General features: G+C 34.1%; 3 protein-coding genes and 1 long non-coding RNA gene across 4 annotated transcripts; 1 reads left to right on the top strand and 3 right to left on the bottom strand.

The window, feature by feature from the left end:
* The first annotated feature begins 6,262 nt into the window (after positions 1-6,262).
* LOC117273151 (uncharacterized) lies at positions 6,263-6,940 on the top strand. Its single transcript, XR_004503108.2, has 2 exons — positions 6,263-6,473; positions 6,635-6,940. It is a non-coding gene; the product is annotated as an uncharacterized lncRNA (long non-coding RNA).
* A 10,952-nt stretch (positions 6,941-17,892) lies between these two features.
* LOC104119045 (uncharacterized) lies at positions 17,893-18,381 on the bottom strand. Its single transcript, XM_009630446.2, has one exon. The coding sequence runs from the start codon at positions 18,379-18,381 to the stop codon at positions 17,893-17,895; it is 489 nt and encodes a 162-aa protein (XP_009628741.2).
* A 121-nt stretch (positions 18,382-18,502) lies between these two features.
* Positions 18,503-19,231, bottom strand: LOC138903448 (uncharacterized). Its single transcript, XM_070191420.1, has one exon. It carries the CDS (start codon positions 19,229-19,231, stop codon positions 18,503-18,505), a length of 729 nt encoding a protein of 242 aa, XP_070047521.1.
* A 48-nt stretch (positions 19,232-19,279) lies between these two features.
* LOC104119046 (uncharacterized) lies at positions 19,280-20,168 on the bottom strand. Its single transcript, XM_009630447.2, has 2 exons — positions 19,671-20,168; positions 19,280-19,585 (listed from the first exon to the last, which is right to left on the bottom strand). The coding sequence occupies exons 1-2, from the start codon at positions 20,166-20,168 to the stop codon at positions 19,280-19,282; spliced, it is 804 nt and encodes a 267-aa protein (XP_009628742.2).
* Between the last annotated feature and the right edge of the window lie 528 nt (positions 20,169-20,696).

Here is a 20,696-nt window from a genome sequence, read left to right as displayed (position 1 = left end):
TCTAGTAGTGATTATTCTTTTTCAACTGAGAGTTAGCATCAAAAGGAGTGCTCACAGATGTGACATTAAAATATTCAAACTTCTTAAGAAGTCTCTCAACATAATGTTCTTGTGACAACATTAGTCCATCTTCACTCCTTATAACTTTAATTCCCAATATTATATTTACTTCACCTAGATCTTTCATATCAAAATTAGCAGACAAAAATAATTTAGTACTTTGCAGAATATTTAAACTTGTACCAAATATAAGCATGTCATCAACATATAGAAATATTATCACATAATCATTGTCTACCACTTTAGTATAAACACATTTATCCACCTCCACTGAAGAAAAATTGTCTCTCAGTAAGACTTGTTCAAATTTCTCATACCACTGCTTAGGAACTTATTTAAGGCCATAAAGAGATTTAATTAATTTACAAACTTTAATTTCTTGTCCAGGAATGATACAGCCTTCAGGTTGAACCATATAAATTTCTTCTTCTAAATCACCATTTAGAAAAGCAGTTTTGACATCCATTTGGTGGATAAAAAGCTTACGGATTGAAGCTAAGGCAATTAAAACTTGAATAAAAGAAATTCTAGTCACTTGTGCAAATGTATCAAAATAATCTATATTTCGTTTTTGAGAAAATTCTTTTGCTACTAACCGAGCTTTATATTTATCTAAAGATCCATCAGCAATAAATTTCTTTTTGAAAATCTATTTACAACTAATAGGCTTTGCTCCAGGAGGTAAATCAGTTAAAATTCATGTGTTATTTTTCAAAATAGAATCGATTTCAACTTTTATTTCCTCTTTCCAATATTTAGCATCTGAAGAAGATATAACTTCAAAATAATTTGATGGTTCATTATCGACAAGAAAAGTTTGAAAATCATTTGCATAAGAAAAATATTCTTTCCTAGGCCTTTTGCTCCTTCTCAGTTCCTCATTAGAGGTAATTTCACTATTTGTTTCAACAAGTGTATGAGAAATCTTATCAGACAATGATAAATATATTCAAAGAACTCAGCATTTTTTGTCTCAATTATAGTATTGCAATCAAGCACATCACTTTTTAAAACAAGAAATCTATATGCAACACTATGTTCAGCATATCCAATAAGCATGCAATCAACAGTTTTAGAACCTATTTTTCTCTTGTAAGGTTCAGGCAAAAGAACTTTAGCAAGGCAACCCCACACTTTTAAATATTTCAAGCTAGATTTATAACTCTTCCACAATTCATAAGGAGTTTTGCTAGTTCTTCTATGTGGTATTCTATTTTGCAAGTGACAAGCAGATAATATAGTTTCACCCCACAAATTATCAGGAGCATTAGAACTAACTAACATAGAGTTCATCATTTCTTTCAATGCTCTATTTTTTTATTCAACTACTCCATTTGACTCAGGTGAATAAGGCGGAGTTACTTAATGAATAATTCCATTCGTTTCACAAAAATCATTCAAAGATAAATATTCTCCATCTCTATCAGATCTAATTCTCTTGATTCTTCTACTAAGTTGATTTTCAACCTCAGTTTTATAAGAAATAAAAGCATTAAAGACATTATTTTTATTTCTAAGCAAATACAACTTAGTATATCTAGAAAAATTATCAATAAAAGCCACATAATATCTTTTACCACCTCTAGTCATAGTCTGCTTCAAATCACCTAAATCGGTGTGAATTAAAGATAACAAATCAGTTTCTTTATTTACAGAAAATTAAGTCTTTCTAGTACTTTTAGCTTCAGCACATATTTCACACTTGTCAATATTATTTGAGTCTAAATCAGATAATAATCCTAGTGACTACATTTTTCTTATATATGCGATATTAACATGTCCTAATCTAGCATGCCATAAAGAAATAGACTCAACCATGTAAGCAGAAGAAGATGTATTTTTATATCTAGTATCAGAAATATTAAGCATAAATAAACCATGGTTACAATATCCATTGCCAACAAAAATATCATTTTTGATCAATACGACCTCATTATTTTCAAAAGAAACCTTCACTCCAACCTTTCCTAATAACCCCACAGAAACCAAATTGGTTTGGATATTAGGAACATGCAATACATCACTCAATACTAGAGTTTTACCAAATGTGAGTTTGAGAAGAATTTTTCCTTTCCCAAGAACGCGAGTTGTTCTTGAGTCACCAAGATAAATAGTTTCTTCTCCTTTCTCAACTTGGGTGTAAGACAAAAATTTCATTTTTGTCTGCACAAATGTGCCTAATAGCACCAGAGTCTATCACCCAATTTCTCATATTGGCCACATTATTTATTTGAGAAATGACCGCAACAATTATATTATCCGCTTTAGTTAAATTTAATTTTGACTTAGCGAGATTGTCATTTATTTCAACTCTTTTCTTGCATTGAGGTGCATTTTTCTTGAAGGTTTTAATATTAGCATTGGATATATAACCATGTCTATTTACATACCTGTATTTTGATAACAGTGTCTGCTTAAGTTGTGGATGCAATAACATATTTGCAACACCGTGGATATCTGGCAGGACAGTTGGAACAGTAGCAGCGGAGATAATACCAAAATTGATAGCACCATAAAAAAAATTCCATATTAGTATTACTTGTCATAGTTTCTTAGATTGTAGGGAAATGACATCGAAAAATAACGATAATAATACTGTAATAATATTTGTGAGCGAAAATATACGAATTTACTTGAGTCGTGCCAGGCACTGTCCTAAGAAACTATTTCAGCAATATGAAATATTTTCCCAGGTTTAAACAAGCACATCTCTATTTATTTAGAGGATATATGAATCAACAAAATATTAATAATAAATTCAGCTATTAATAGAGAGAACAAACAAAGTAGACTACAAATATTTTAAGGAGGAAAGAAAGGAAACTGAAAAGGAACGAAAGAGGCAAATGAAATTGCTGATGATTGATGGCCATTTTGAAGGTCTATTTATAGCCTTTAAGTGAAGCTTAGATCATGACAATGTACACCACTTGTCTTCAATTTCTCATGCAAGAATACCACGTGGAAGGACATTTTTTGAAAATACTCCACACTCACTACCTCCGTTTCGTTGGTGGTGAGGAGAGATAGTACTAAATATTACTCTAATAAGTTCTCGATATTACATTGACAAGGTCAATAAAGAAGAAGATCAAGTAATATTAAATACATATATATATACTTCTAGTAGTCTTGTTGAATTCCCAAATGAACCCTTTCTTACAATTTCACTTTATGCTTAGCTTTTTCATATGCTTGATATTTGATGTTTCATCTTTGTATACTAGATCTTGATGCATGGAACGAAAGTGATGAATTATTAGTTGTCCGTCAGTAAGTTTTTAAAAAAATTAGAAATTAAAAAGTTCAAAAGTGCCGAGGGACTCCGACGAAAAGTACCGAGGGAATCCGATACAAAGTCCCTCGGTAAATAGCTGTTTTTAAGTAGTGACTTCCTCTGTCCCAATTCCTAATTTACGTGACAGAGATTAGATTTTTTGAGAATTAAACTTTTTAATTTTAACTGTGAATTCAAATATAGAATCTTTAATTTTTCTGAAACAGAATTTATATATTTGAAAACTACGTAAAAGGTACTATAAGTTATAATAATTAACAAATCAATCTAAAAGGCATATGAAAAAATCACGGTCAAAGAAAAGAGGGAGTATCTGAACTATTTCTCTGGCATTCCTCAACTGCAAATATAAATCTTTTTCAGCAATCTTCAACAACAACAACTGCTTCTACGGTTCAAACATGTGGCCTATAAGTCATACGAAGATAATTTTATCATTGCTCCAAGACTCGCGCGCCATCACAAGAATAATTGAGAAAGCAACAAAAATTGATATCACAACCAAGACAAAATATTTGTATCAATATGAAGGCATGGCTGATGATAAACTTGCTTGCACACCGTTACTTAGCAAAGTCATCTGATTCTCGATCCTTTGAGTAAGTTGTTGGGGATATTGCTGTTTGATAACTGTAAACTCTTTTATGTCATCTCTCAAATACCCCTTCTTTGCCGTTAAGAAATCTAAATTTGATGTCAAATTTGTCATCTTCCTCATAACGGTAACGCCTAATACCACTAGTTCCATAATTGTGGCTAACACCAGTACATAAAAAGTAATGTTGTTGCTTGAAAAGAGGATAGTGAGGCCGACATTGAGACAAAGAAAGAATGTGACTAAATAAATCACAAACTTTATTAAGTTGAAAAATTGTTTGTGTATTTGACGGTCCTCTTCTCTTAAAGATTTAATTCTTTTGTTGAACTTGTCTATGTACACTTTCTTCAGAATCAGTTGATGTTCTTGATTTTGAGCTTGTGCTTCTTCAGCCATTACTTATAAAAATTAGTTAGGAGACTTACGAATTTTCTCCTCAGCGGAAGCGGATCATCTGCAGCAACCCGACTCGAACTACTGGTTATGTAGCGGATGGACTCCCTGTTCTTGATTATTTCTTGATTAAGGATGTAGAGAACAAACCCTAACCACCTTCACTTGACTATTCGTGATATTTATATAGACTACACTTAAAGTTAGGGTTAGACAGCCCAATGAGTCCGCTAATTAGCTAGCATATTATTTCAGCAGAATTTGTCGTTGAATTTGAGGGAGTCTATGGTTTTCTTTTGAGATTTTGACCAATATTGTCCTTTATTTTCGAGGGTAGGTCTATTTTGGTCCCTCAAATATAATTCTGAGCATATTTAGTCCCTTAAATATGCTAAAGTGGAGCATCTTTAGTCTCACTGACAAAGGTTTTGACCAATATTGTCCCTTATCTTTGAGGGTAGGTCTATTTTGGTCCCTCAAATATAACCTGAGCATATTTAGTCCATTAAGTATGCTAAAGTAGAGCACCTTTAGTCTCACTGACACAATATATTCAAAAACTAACGGTGTTACCCAACTCTGATTCATAAAGCAAATCTTCTGCTCTAAAGCAAAATGTTTCCTCTCATTTTATTGGATAACGCAAATTATCAATTGAATTCCTCATTTTTAGATAATGTCTTCTAAAATTTTGATCTTGAATATATGCCATTTTCTGCCAGTTTTCAATGAACCGTTGTTAAAATAATAGCCGAAAAATATATATATATATATATATATATATATATATATATATATATATATATATATATATATATATATATATAAATTTTTTTTTGTATGTTAATATACAAAAAATATACCAACTTTATATACTTATTCCGCTACCAGATATAAACAGTTTTTGGCACGGGCTAAAAATAATAATACAACCTGGTTATTCGTTTGCTTCAATAATATGCCTAGAAGTGATCCTGACAGCTCTATTTTTTTCAAATTTTAACTTTTCTTTTTGGAAAAATCAACCGAAATTTTTAAATGTATATATATACACAAAATAATTTACAAATTTTATATATTTTTTCGGCTATTATTTTAACAGCCGTTATACAGTGTTATTTTCTCATTGAAAACTGGCGGAGAATGGGATATATTCAAGATCAAAATTTTAGAAGGCATTATCTAAAAATGAGGAATTAAAGTGACAATTTGCGTTATCCAATAAAATGAGAGGAAACATTTTGCTTTAGAGCAGAAGATTTTCTTTATGAATCAGAGTTGGGTAACACCGTTAGTTTTTGAATATATTGTGTCAGTGAGACTAAAGGTGCTCCACTTTAGCATATTTAAGGGACTAAATATGCTCAGGGTTATATTTGAGGGACCAAAATAGGCCTACCCTCAAAGATAAGGGACAATATTGGTCAAAACCTTTGTCAGTGAGACTGAAGATGCTCTACTTTAGCATATTTAAGGGACTAAATATGCTCAGGGTTATATTTGAGGGACCAAAATAGACCCCCTCAAAGATAAGGGACAATATTGGTCAAAACCTCGTTTTCTTTTTAAAGAGTAATACCTTGGTTTTTGGTACTTGGACAATCAGGAACTTTTGATATATTTATATATCCGGGCTTAATTTAATTTGTCCCATTGACAATAGAAGACGAGAGGTTTAAGTAAACAGACTTTCTTATCATTCGAAATCCTCATGACAATTAAATACCTGCACGATAAATATATTTATCAAAGTAATATGTGGGAATGTTATCTATATAATTAGTTGGACTTTTATATTTATCTCTTTAAAATAGAGGTTAAAGTTTTTATATTTCTAAAAATAATATATATATCTTAACAAAATATATAGCCCATCAACCATTAGTAACTTTTATCCTTCTTCCTCTCTTCATCTTTAAATTAACTAGAGTAGTACGTTTTACAAACAAGAATTAACAAGAATATGGATATGATAAAGTTTGGGCAAGTGGGAGGACGACGAAAGGAGGGAGCTACCTCAGATTTTATTTCTTCTCTTCAATTCCTCTTCGTTGAGAATGGCCACTTTGTTTTGTCAGATATACATGGTGATCGAACTCTATCTACAGTACACACTTCAATACAGTAAGTATATATCCTCTCTTTTTTTCTTTTTTCAATAAGTTTTGCAACTCAATTTTTTTTTAAATAACAACGGATACGAATTCTGTGTGTGCGTCGTATGTTACACTTTGTTAGGAACAATACCTTTTCATGATATTTTTGATTTTTTATCCGTTGTCCAGTATCTCTTTTGGGACCTGATTCATCTGCATTTAATTTGCACTTAAAAGTCCCACTTTTGAAGTAAAACTCTCTCCACCAAAGGCGACTTCGTTCTTAATTAGGGCTCGGCTTCATCAGATCTCTAGTTAATGACATCTATTGATGGTACGAACAATAGTACTAAATATTACTCCAATAAATTTTCATGATCGTCTATATTATATTTGTTTGATATATGTATATTCGATGTTCATGATTTTTTTCATATTAGACCATTTGGTGCTTTTTGGTTAAGGTTATTACGTGAGAATTATGAACTGATCGAGTTTATTACAAAGCGAGTTGAAAGTGATGAATTATTAGTAATTGCAGTATTGCACGACTGTTTTTGTCTCCATATCAAATTAAATATAATTCTTGTATCCCAAGTTTTGAGTTTATTTTGGTTAGGAGATTGTAATTATTGGTGTTGCCAAGTAAAGGTAAAAGACTGTATACACAGTACAGCTCTCCTAATTGTATTACAATCTCCTAAATAAAATAAACTCCTAACATTGGACTACAAGAAATATATTTAAATATTATAGCCGCCTATGTTAATTCTAGCTTCAACTCTTTTCACAGCTCATGCTTTCTTTAAATTACATTTTATCTCTCGTTAATGTCTCCCGTAATTAGGCGTTAGGTAATATATTTTAATTTTTGTTTTTTTAGCCAAATTCCAGGATTGTCCTGGTGTGTTGTATATATGACAGCAAAAGGTACAAAACAGAGGGGGACTTGGCCAGTAACCTCTGAATACAACACTACACAAAAACCATGAGGCATCTCTACACAACTTGTCTCCCTATTCTAAATACAAAGGAAGATTAACTGATAAAGAAATTAGCCTTGTCGTACCTCAATCTTATACTCGGCATTTGACATTTATCAAGTTGAAATGGTCCCTTTACCATTTCTGGAAGTTGCTGAAATGTGTGATAGAAGGATACTTCTTCCAGTGTAGTCGCTAACTTAGCCAATCCATCTGCTACCTGGTTCGCTTCTCTGTAGCAGTGAGCAATTTTGACTGTAGCTTGGTTAAAAATCTGTGATGTATCTTCTATAAGAGATCTGAGCTTCATGTTGTTGGTGACTTTGTCTTTGAGCATGTTGGCAACCATTAAAGAGTCAATTTCCAAAGATAGGACATTGTATCCATGTTGCACGCACCATCTTCCTCCATAGTTCACTGCTAGAGCTTCTGCATAATTATTGCTGCTGCATCTTACAAGTATAGAGAATGCAAAAATGAGCTCCCCATTCCCATCTCACTATACCTCCTATCCATGCTTTCCCATTTTCGTTTATGAAGCTTCCATCGGTGTTATGTTTTACTTCCCCAATGGGAGGTTTCAACCAAACCACCTGTTTCCAAATTACAGTATGCTTCAATTTCTCCACCACCTAACAAAGTTCAACCCAAGGCATAGTCAGTTGACACTTCGGGAAGGCCTTGTTCAATGTAGCACGAATAATCCAGTAGATTTGGTTCTTCATTCTAGATTTATAGAATTTCTTTTGGTTGCCATATCTACAGGCACACCTGTTTCTCCATACCTCCCAACAAATAACAACGGGAACAATTTGGATTAGGAACTTATGAACTTTGTTCTTAGTCCTAGTTTGCCACCACCAACTCAAAAGTCCTTTGATAGGCCATAACTGATGTTTGATACCCAGAGGATGCCCAAAAAATTTCCACAAAGTTTGAGCAGCTTCACTGCAAATAAATACATGATGAATAGATTCCCTCTCTGGAGCAGAACAACAAGAGCATCTCGATATCAGATGTTTACCAAATCTATTTATGGTGTCATCAAAAGGTAGCTTTCCTCTTATTAATCTCCACGACAAGAAGGAAATTTTAAAAGGAAGGTTGTTGTGCCAAAGCATATTACTCAACCAGTCACTTTGTTTGTGTGCTCTAACCAGTTGCCATACAGAGCTATTAGAATACTGTCTGTCTGGAGTAGCATCCCAGTATATAAAATATGGCGCATCTTGATCTCCACAGCTAATGTTTTCAATATGTTGTACCATATCCTCAGATAGAAAGCTTTCTATCGTTTGCACATTCCAGTCTTCCTCAGAGAAGAATTCTTTGACTTTGTCTTTAGTAGAACCATTTCTTCTAGGTGGAATATTAGCTAAAGCTCCTTTCTCCGTCCAGTTGTCCCACCAAAAACTGTTCACCTTGTTGAATCTTCCAGATCATATTGCTTTCTGCCTTTTTTTTAACCTTCGTTATACTTCTCCATGCGTGTGAGTCAGAAGAAGCACAAGCTTTAGCCACTAGATGCCTCCTCGAACAATATTTGGCTCTAAGGAATGACGACCATAGGGATGGCTGGGTTCTAAATCTCCACCATCTTTTTATAGTCAATGTATCACTAATCTCTTGCATTCTCTTTATGCCTACCCACCTTCTTCTTTAGGAAAACATAGATTCTTCCAAGAACTCCAATGATATTTTGATTTATCACCAGTTGAAGCCCAAAAACAACTTGCCAATGTTTTTCCATGAGATTCAGTATACCCTTAGGAGGGTTAAGTGCCACTAGGGTATAAGTGGGGAGTGATTGAAGAACATGCTTTATTAGGATGAGTCTTCCTCCATAAGAAAGCATTCTACCCTGCCATCCGTTCAACCTTTTCACAATCTTAGACAGTAGATCTTCAAAGTAAAATATCTTTTTTCTGCCTACATAGATGGGACACCCTAAATATGTGAATGGGAAGTTCTTGTCCATAAACCCAGTTGCTTCTCTCATTTTGTTGATCCTAGAAGCTCCCGTGTTTGGTGCTGTCAAAAAGTAGCTTTTATTCATGTTGACCTTCTGCCCTGAACTTCTTTCATATCTTCTAACTTGCTTCATAATCAGCTTGATAGAGCTCGACTTTCCACTGCTAAAGATCAGTAGGTCGTCTACATATGCTAGATGGTTAATACAAGGTCCTTTCGGACTCATGGAGAATGGTATAAACCTTTCATTGTTGATCAGATTGTTAAGCATTTTAGTCAACACCTCAGCTGCTAGTATGAATAATGAAGGCGATAATGGATCCCCTTGTTTTAACCCTTGGCTGGAATTGAAAAAACCTTTTCATTCTCCATTAACAATGATGGAGTACCACATTTCAGATATAAGATTCCAGATGATGTTGATCAGCACCTCTGAGAAGCCATATTTTTTCAGAACAACTGTTAACTTCCATGACATCCTGTCGTATGCTTTGGCCATGTCTAGCTTTATCACCATATTCCCACCTATATTACTCTTGCCAATACCCTGCACAATCTCTTGAGCTAATAGGACATTTTCTGTAATTAGTCTCCCCTTCACAAAACCGCTTTGGTTTTCAGAGATCAAACACGACAGCAAAGGGTTCAGTCTTCTAGACAATATTTTGGAGATAATTTTGCTGGAAAAATTACTCAAACTAATGGGCCTAATGTCGGAAAAGGTAACAGGAAACTCCACTTTCGGCAACAAGACTAGTAGCGTATGTGAAAAAACTTGGTAAGTTTTCCTCCCTTGAAGATTTGCTGAACAAAAGCCACAACGTCATCTTTTATGATGTCCCAACATTTGTGATAGAACATGCCACTGAAGCCATCCGGCCCTGTAGAACTATGAGCACTCATACTGATTACTGATTCTTTAATTTCTTCTTCTTCTGGAATCTTGATCATCATCTCATTTTGTTTAGTAGTAATACATGTAGGAATGCAGTCTACAATATTACTATCTACACTCTGTTGTTGTAGGTTAAACATTCTCTCAAAGTGTCTAATAGCTGCCCTTGCAATCTTTTCATCCCCTGAAACTCATCTTCCTCTGTGGTTCTGGATTCGATGTAATTTTAACTTCCTTCTTCTTTCTCTGATCATTGCATGGAAATACTTACTGTTACAGTCTCCTTCCTCAAACCATTTAATTTGGGATTTTTGCTTTAATAGTGATTCCTGTTGTGCAAGCCATCTCACATATTTAGCATGAGCCTTATTGAGATCTGTTCTTACTTGCTCTGAGTTATCAATCAATTCCAATTCCTCCACTGTTTGCACATGTGCTTCCTGTGCTTCGACATGCTGGTGAACATCCCCTACCCTTTCTCTGGACCACTGACTGAGACTCTTCCCTAATTTCTTTAATTTTTGTTGTAACCTCCACATAGGGTTCCCAACTATTGGCTTCCCCCAAACCTCTTTAACCAAATCTTGAAATCCCTGCCGGTTCACCCAAAAATTAAGAAATTTGAAGTACTTGATAATGTTTGTTTGATCAGAATGACTTTTCATTAGCATAGGTATGTAATCTGAGCCTGTCCTCACTAGGTGTTTGACGGTGTTACTGTTAAACTTCTGTGCCCATAGGTCGTTTATGAAGACTCTGTCCAACCTCTTCCATATTCTTTTTCTTGGCCTTCTATTGTTACACCATGTAAATCTAGACCCAATGTAGCCTATGTCCGTAACTTCATAATTGTCCATGCACTCCGCAAAATCAAAACTTTTGTGATTTCTGTGAGGCCTTCCCATTAACTCCCCCCCCCCCCCCCCCCCCCACACACACATATGCACCATGGACCCTTGATAACACTGTTTAAGTCTTCCAGACTCTCCTAAAGCTCTTTCCTTTCAATAGAAGTACATTTTGCATAGACTGCTGTCACATACACACCGTCGCTGACATGATTACTCTTAATATGAAGAGTAATTTGTTGTTCATGGTCAGATACAACATTAACCTAGAAACTGTCCCTCCAAAAATACCAAATTTGGCCAATTTTATTGGAACAACAATTATTGAACCCTAGAAACCTCTTGTAACCCTCCACTTTCTCCATGTTGACAAATGGTTCCATAATCGCTACAAAATCCACCTTATTAATAATGATTAGTTTTTTTAGCCTATGAATAGCTTTTTTGCCTCTAATGTTCCATATGATTGCACTAATCATAAGGGAACATCACATTAGGCACTTTTTTTGTCCCCCCTTTTGCAAGAAAGAACTGTTTTGTCTCTGTTCTTTTTCGAATTCCTCCTCTCTGCTTCTACACCTTGTTACTGGTGACAGACCATTCCTTTCACACACCTCATTTTTGTTATCTTGTGCAGGGTTCTCTTCAGTTTTGTCTTGCATTGAAACAAATAGGGTAGGTGATTCATCTCTGATTACCTCCACTGTCTCGTCTACTATCTCCTCAACTACTTCTTGTGAGTTGCCGATGTCCGGTGAATATCCGTGCAGTTCTACAATCAGATTCAGCCCAGGCTGTTTTTTCACATACGATGGAATGCTGCTAGACTCTGTGTCAAGAGCCCTTGAATCAATGTTTTCTTTCTCATTCTCCATAGTAACATGTTTTTGATCATTATCCTTGTTAGGATATTGATCTTTCATCCCCTCTTCTTCCTTCTCATAGTTCCGGTGACTTGCTCTATTGACTCCCGATACACTAGCTTCATTTGGCTCTTCATGCTTCTCATCTTGATTGTTCTCCATTATCTGGTTTTCACCTACCTCTGACCTGTTATTTTTCGGTCTTTTGGTACCTTTTCTAGTCTCTGCGACTTCCTGTGACAGACTTGCTTTAAACATAACCTTGGGTTTCTTTTTTGTTTTTTTTTTGTTTTTTAGTCCTTTTGATGCATGTCCTTGTCTTTATTGATGGTATTTCTTCTTTATTATTCTGATTTCCCTCCCCTTCTTCATGTTCCTGACATTCAACAGTATCATTGACTCTTTCTTCATTTGATTTCCCCTCTCCCCGTTCTTTCACCATTTGTATTTCAGCTGGGGCCTTGTTCTTTATCTTAGTTCTTGCATCGTTAGTGTTTTGTGTTGTCTCTTGTATTCTTTCCTTCTCGTTGGTTTCAATTACTTTCTTGCCAGCAATTGTGTTGTCAACTTGAATATTTCCTTGAGTTCTTTCTGTTAGTTCCGTCAATATTGCTGTATTTGTAAATAATAATTCTGGAAAATATAAGTTATCGTAATGAAACAGTAATTAATTCGAGCCCACTGAATTCACAGTGTTTCCTTAAGGAATTTAATCCCCTCCTAATACCCAAGGTTATGGATTATTTCCTCCCAGGATAGAACGAATCGCACACCGGTGTAGCGGTACTTCAAACCCCAGTGTTTCAGCGAACACAAAGTTCGGTAGCAAATCACACTTACAGTTGCTTTGTTTGAAGTTAAAACAATGCAGAACAAAGGAGTAGAAACTCAGAAAATCGTACGAAAATGCTGAGAGGAAGGAGTGCAATGTATAGCCAAAGTTGAGCGTTTTCAGTTTTTTTTTTCCTACAGCTGCTGCACATATTTATAGCAGTCAGCTTTGAAGATGAACGACCCTCCACCCTCCATGGTAGAGCATGCACTAGCTTGTTTGTGGAGCAAGCACTTGGCCATGGTGGGAAGAGCATTAGGCAGCTGCTATTGCAGCTGGTGGTACACGGATTGGAACATATCCGTTACAAATGCGGATAATCTTACGTTAATATTTACTATTAACAAATAAATTTGGTCCAAAAAATTAATCAATCAATCAATCGTTTCGAAGCCGAAGCCGAGCAGAGCGAGCGACGACGACGACGACGACGACGACGACGGCGCGAGGCTTGCTTTCTCCTTAACTCTTTAAGAGCTACAAGAAGAGCAATTATATATATACCCACAAAAAATCTTTTCCTCTTCTAATATGGGACAATGTCTCATTGTCAAGAGGGAGAAACTTAAAATTTTACTCAAAAATTTTATTTTTCCTCCATTTCCCATTCACCATCATTTTAAGACTATTTCATCTTAAATAACAAAAACCTCAACACTTTCTACTTTCCTTTGATCTGCTTGTCTTTTCTTTTCCAATTCTCTGCATTCAACCAAGGCATGACCCAATTTCTTGCAATGTCTGCAGTATTTTGGGACGCCCTCATACTCAACCATTTGTGTGTAACCATTCAAAGGCGATTCTTCATCTTCTGATCCTACCCAGACACTCGTTGGCAGTGGTTTCAATAAATCAACTTCCACCCTAACCTTCGCCATACTAGGACGAGTTCTGCTACGAGTAGCGATATCCATCTCTAATGGGTTCCCAACTTCACTAGCTACATGCTTGCTGTAGTGCCAGGTATGCATGTGAAATGGAATTTGAGGTAATAATATTCATACGGGAACAATCAGATTGTCTTCCTCAGGTTTAAAATCTGGCGACCATTTCTGAAGCCACATCTGGCGGCCCTCGATCTCGATTCGTCTCCTGAACCAGATGGTGTTGAAATCATCATCGCTTGTGAAATCCAAAAAAAACGTTGTGGTTATCATACACTCCTATTTTGACTGATCCTTTCAAGCCAAATTTCTCCGCAAATCTTGACCTAATTTTCTCAATTTGTGGTTTGATTTTAATGAATCTTCCCACAATTGTTCTTTTGCATTCTTCTGCCATGACTCCATAGTAGTCCTTGGCCTTGAAAATTACAGCAGGCATACCATTATGGGTTGTCTTCCTTGCAATTACAGCTTCGCACCCATGGCGAGATGTGGACGCAGATTAGATTTTTCGAGAATCAAACTTTTTAATTTTGACTGTTAATTTGAATATAGAATCTTTAATTTTTTTTGAAACAGAATTTATCTATACTATATTAAAAGTAAGAATACCCTTAGCGAAATATCGTTCGTCTTTTTTACCCTTTTAAAATAGTGTTCACTCTAGACAAAATAGTCATTTAATTATTCTCCTAGCTAATATTTAGGAGTTTTAAATTAAATCAGATTTATTACTTATTAATCTTTCCTTATTTGAAAAAGTAAGAAGTCCTTATAATTAGGACTTTAAAATCATTAAAATTTTTATCTTTTATAAATTTTACGGCTAAAGTATGATTAAGTAACACCAAATCTTTATGCGTATGAATTTCTACAGTTAAATATTTTTAGTGCAAAAGAGATTGTACAATTATACTAAATTTTAGGTAAACAATTATCATATAACAAAATAAAATAAAGAAAAGACTAAAGAAAGAGGAAGCATTGTCCTTTATCCCAAATCAGAAAGTAATATAAATGTTATGAGTAGACATGTGAAATTGATCCACTGACTATAATTTTATTCTTTGATCAATAATTTGAGTAGATATAAATATTAATACAGATTTTTAAATATAATTGGAAAAAATAATTATGAAAATATTTAATAATAGCAAGAGCGAGATAGATAGAAAAGTGATTGACAAAAGTTGTTTTCCAATACTACGACAAATATAAAGTACAAAAGGTTGATTTTTAATATCATTTGACAAAAGAATTTTTGTGGATAAAAATATAGTTATAATTAAATATTTAATATATGATATGAGCTAATATTAATAATCTGAATCCTCAAAAAATAAATTATTTCTTTTAGTTATTAAAAAGATAATTAAGTATTTGAATTAAAAGAGATCAGAATATAAAATAAAATCAGTTATTGTATTAGGAATAAATTGTTAAAATGCAAACTTTAAGAAATAAGAATGAAATAGTAGAAGATAAAATGTATTCATAAAGAGATGTGTGAGACACAATTTAATATATTTTTATATCATATTATAAGATATGTATAATTATAAAATAATGCACAACTAATTTATCTAAATGCACCATTCATGCAAATTCAAAAGATATTAAATACAATTACCATGTTAATGTGAGGAAAAAAAATTCATTATTTAAATAAATATTATATTTTATTTTAACGTCAACGTATATATTTTTTAATTGATAGACACTATACACACGTGCGACGCACGTATACTAAAACTAGTATATTTGAAAACTACGATAAAAGGTATTATATGTCATAATAATTAACAAATCAATCTAAAACGCATATGAAAAAATCACGGTCAAAGAAAAGAGGGAGTATCTGAACTATTTCTCTTGCATTCCTCAACTGTAAATATAAATCTTTTTCAGCAATCTTCAACAACAACAACTGTTTCTATGACTCGAATATGTGGCCTATAAGTCATACGGAGATAACTTTACCGTTGTTCCAAGACTCGCGCGGCTTCGCAAGAATAATTGAGAAAGCAACAAAAATTGATATCACAAACGAGCTATTAATTTATGATCACGAGTAGAGAAGCCTTCACAAAAAAACTAGCGACAACAGAACTGTAGCAGTAACAGGAGTACTCAAACTAGATTCACCAATAAGATTAACTATATTGGATTAGACAGATGGATTAAACATATGTAACCAACTAGCGACATACAAGCCTTCACAAAAAAACTATGTTTTTCATCAGTCATCCAAAGTAGTCATTCAAATACTCCCTCTTTCCCAATTTATGTGACGGATCGGATTTTGAGAATCAAACTTTTTAATTTTTGACCGTGAATTCAAATATAAAATCTTTACGTTTTTTGAAATAATATTTATATATTTGAAAACTACGTAAAATGTATTATAAGTCACAATAATTAACAATTCAAAATATCTAAAAGGCATATGAAAAGATTGCGGTCTTCCTCAACTGCAAGTATAGATCTTTTTCAGTAGTCTTCAACAACAACTAGGGGTGTCAATGGTTCGGTTCGGCCTATTATTTTATAAAATTTGTACCATACCAATTTTTCGGTTATTCAATTATGTATAACCAAAATTAGACTTTTCAAAACCGGTTCAATCATGTCGGTTTCTCTCGGTATCGGTATGGTTCGGTAAATATTTGGTAATGTTTTTTAAATGTCATGTAAAAACCACTAGTAGAAGTAGAATGCAATAACATACGTACTTTTATAGGACTTAGCAAAACTCTCTACACAGTTTTACAGTTTAAAAGGGGATGAATTAAGAAAATATAAAAGATGGCTAGAGTATAGATCCATCAACTATTCTACATCAGCGTAAAAGAAACTAAGCCATACAAAAAAATATATAAATCACACGATTGGAAAGATATTAACCAAGATGAGATTCAAGAATAAAGTCTATAAAAGATTAAATATTCAAAAAGATAGATCTAAATCATACGAAATTAAACATATTCAATATATTGTAGTTTGCTACTCATAATCGTTACAATACCTTGTGTCTTGCTAGTGAATATGCTGGAAATAATTTAGTTTCAATAGAAGTAGCATAATAGGTTTGGGAATTAGGATTTTGAGTTTAATTACTTGTTGGCTTGTAACTATTTCATAATTCCAAGTCTCCAGAAAAAAATTAATGCTTTATTATTTTTAAACTTAATATATAAATATATTTTTCACATTGTAAATTTATTCGGTACGGTTCGATATTTTTTCAGTTTATTTTCATAAAATAAAAAACCTACCCTAATTATCGGTACGGTTATAAATTTAAATAAGAACCTACGGTTTTATTAAAAGAAATCTAAAAATCGGTTCGGTACGGTACGGTTTAGTCGGTTTTTAAATATCCATTGACACCCGTCAACAACATTAGTGACTGCTTCCGCGACTCAAACATGTGGCCTATAAGTCATACGCAGATAATTTTACCATTGCTCCAAGACTCGCGTGCCTTCACAAGAATAATTGAGAAAGCAACAAAAATCGATATCACAATCAAGACAAAGTATTTGTACCAATATGAAGGCATGGCTGATGATAAACTTTCTTGCACACCGTTACTTAGCAAAGCCATCTGATTCTCGATCCTTTGAGTAAGTTGTTGGCGATATTGCTGTTTGATAACTGTTAACTTTTTTATGTCATCTCTCAAATACCTCTTCTTTGCCGTTAAGAAATCTAAATTTGATGTCAATTTTGTCATCTTCCTCTTCAGGGTAACGCCTAATACCACTAGTTCCATAATTGTGGCTAGCGCCGGCAGAGGCGGATGCAGGATTCGAAGGTTGTGGGTGCCACCATGTTATGCATATAGTATACATGTCAGTAGCTACAAAGACAGATTAGGAATAATCAGAGGCGTATCCGGGATTTTTTTAGAACATGGATGCACCATTATATTTAAGATAAATGTTTGGTTCGATTATATAAAATTTATGGTGATAACAAGTTCACGAGCAAACTATATTAATATTATATTCACAAAAAATATCATTAACTTTACAATTGTCCTCGACGAGTTTTCATAGTTTGAAAACGGTCAATAATAGCATCATTACTTATAGTTTTAAATATCTTACGCTCTATATAGCAAACTAAACAATCATTGAGAAAATCATCATCCATCCTATTACGCAGATCAATTTTGATGTGCTTGCATTGATGAGAATGCTCTTTCCACGCTTGTGGTAGCTACGGGTATAAGCAAAGTCAACTTCACAAGCAAATAAATAAGTGGACAAGTAAGATCCAATTTTGTCACTATCATCAGTCTAGCAAAATCCTTAATCCCCTTCAGGTTAAGAAATCTACTATCACACTTTTGAGCATAGACGATGAAACTATCAAGTTGGAAACCGAGTTCTCGAAGTTTGTTGTCACTAAATTCACTTGGATAATACTCTGCCAACTTCATTGTCATGTCCTTATCAAAATTAGCAAATGAATCAACCGGATTCAAACTAGCCATACCAAGTAATAAGTCAGTAGTCACAACATCAAAACGATCATTAAGCTCTTGAAATTCCAAATCAATAACCGTATAAAGCACTTTCACACGAAAGTGATGTAAATATGAAACTCCGGACCTCTTACGCTTCGACTTTCCTAGAGTATAGTCTTCATCCATTTTGAGAATTAGAATAACATGTTTACTACAAAATGAGCACACCTCATCCAACAAGGAGTTTCATTCAGTTTCTCTCATCATTTGCAATCGTTTCTTTGCAAGGTCAAGCATTCCCATAGCATTAACAATATCGTGATCTTTCTTTTAGTAAAGCTTTGTTCAATTCATTTGTAAATAATAACACCTTAAACATCAAGTGAAACATAAACATAAATCCAAATTCTTGAATCTGGCTCAAAAGATTTCCCGTTGCAAATCTATCAAGATGATATGGACAGTCACGCTTCATATCTTTAAGCACATTAACAATTGAAGGAAATAAAACCATCAAATTGTCCAAAGTTTTAAAATGAGACCCCCAACGAGTATCACCCGGTCGTTGGAGGCCACGTTCTTGATTCAAACCTTGCCCCGTGTATGCTTCTCCAAATTTAAGCAACTCTTCCAACTTATCTGCTTGATGTTGTCGAAGTGACTCCATGCGCTTAAATGAAGATCCAATAGTATTCAAAACATTAGTAACAACATAAAATAAATTATCCACATCCGAATGCTTTTTAGAAAGAGCTACAAGTGCTAGTTGCAATTGATGAGCAAAACAGTGAATACAATATGCAGAGGGAGTACCTTGCAAAATTAAAGACTTGAGATCACTTATTTTTCCTTGCATATTACTAGCTCCATCATAGCCCTGTCCACGTATCTTGGATCTACCTAATGAATGATCCAATAGCAAAGAATAAATTGCTTTTTGTAATGATGAGGAAGAAGTATCATCCACGTGGACAATACCCAAGAATCGCTCTATTACCATTCCACTTTTGTTGACATATCGCAAAATTAAGGCCATTTGCTCCTTATGTGAGACATCCTTTGATTCATCAACCAATATTGCAAATTAATCACCATCCAAATCTTCAATGATAACTTTAGTTGTTTCTTTAGCACAAGCCTCCACAATCTCTTTTTGAATTGTTGGACAAATCATCACATCATTTTGTGGTGCATGGCGTAATATTACTCTTCCCACATCCAGATGCCGATCCCCGTGCCATTTCAAAAGTTCAAGAAATCCACCTTTATATTCAGATTCTTCACTTTCATCGTGTCCACGAAATGGAAATCCCGAAATTAAAAGAAACTTCGCCACATCAATTGAGGAATTTAAGCGCATCCGGTAATCACCTTTTACTTTCTCACTTTGCTTATCAAAATGAAGATTGAATCGATTGACGTTGATTTTTCAAATCTAGCATCCTATTGAATCATTTGTGATGGATACTATTTACTTCACCAATATATGCTTTGCATCTTTCCACACCCTTGTTCCAACCCCTAAAACCATCTTTTGTAAATGCATCCCCTGCATTTCCACGACTTTCAAGTTCATTCTTGAATAAATAACAATACAAACAAAATGCCGCATCTGCTTTTATGCTATACTCCAACCATTGAGAATATGGTCCCTTAAACCAAGTGGGACTAAATTGACGCATTTTACTCCCAATCTTAGTTTTAGGAAAGGCATGACCAATCGGTTGACAAGGCCTTTTGTTTATATAATATCTCCTTACTTCATCTCGAATATTAGGACCGTAATCCGAAATTGGCATTCTTTCTTTGGGATCCGGTTCAAAAGATTTCAAATCAAGCACTTTGTCCACATTTGAAAGTAGAGAAGGATTTGTCTCTCTTTGAACTTCCTGAGCGATTTGTGAACTCATGGATGGCCAACTAGCACTAGAACTTGGTTCACCATTTTTCGGCTTTGTGAGAAATCTATCCATTTTAATCTTATGGATCGTTCCTACAAAATTAAATATTCACACTTCTATTTAATCTATCTTAATTTAAATAAATTGTTAAATTCAAATCAATCATATTAAAGCATGTCAGTCAACAGATAAAGAAGTTATAGCACAAAAATTAGACATTTGTAGTTCTGTACATATATATTTGACACTTTAATTGTGTTTGGATTTGAGCAAGTTCTTCAATAGAGTTGCAGCAAGAGAATTAAAATACAGAGGCTGAGAATTTTAAAGGAATGTGGTCGTGGAGAAGAAATGTTGCTTTCTTGAAGAATCCATTCACAGAGGCTAGAGCCGAGAGAGAGAGAGAGTTGAGAGGAAGAGAGACTGTGAAGTTTACTTTTAGGAATTAGGGATTGGATATATTAGTATATACCCAAATTCCTCCTAAAAACATGGGCCATGTTTTTAGTCAAAGAAACTTTAAAAAAGAAAATATATAGAAAAGGAGAGGGAGACAGACGGTGGTGTAGGTTGCTTTTAGGAATTAAGGACTTGATATAT

Source organism: Nicotiana tomentosiformis, chromosome 12 (genome assembly GCF_000390325.3).
Source record: "Nicotiana tomentosiformis chromosome 12, ASM39032v3, whole genome shotgun sequence".
NCBI classification, from domain to species: Eukaryota; Viridiplantae; Streptophyta; class Magnoliopsida; order Solanales; family Solanaceae; genus Nicotiana; species Nicotiana tomentosiformis.
The sequence above is the reverse complement of the archived record's forward strand: the minus strand, read 5'-3'. Positions and strand labels throughout refer to the sequence as shown.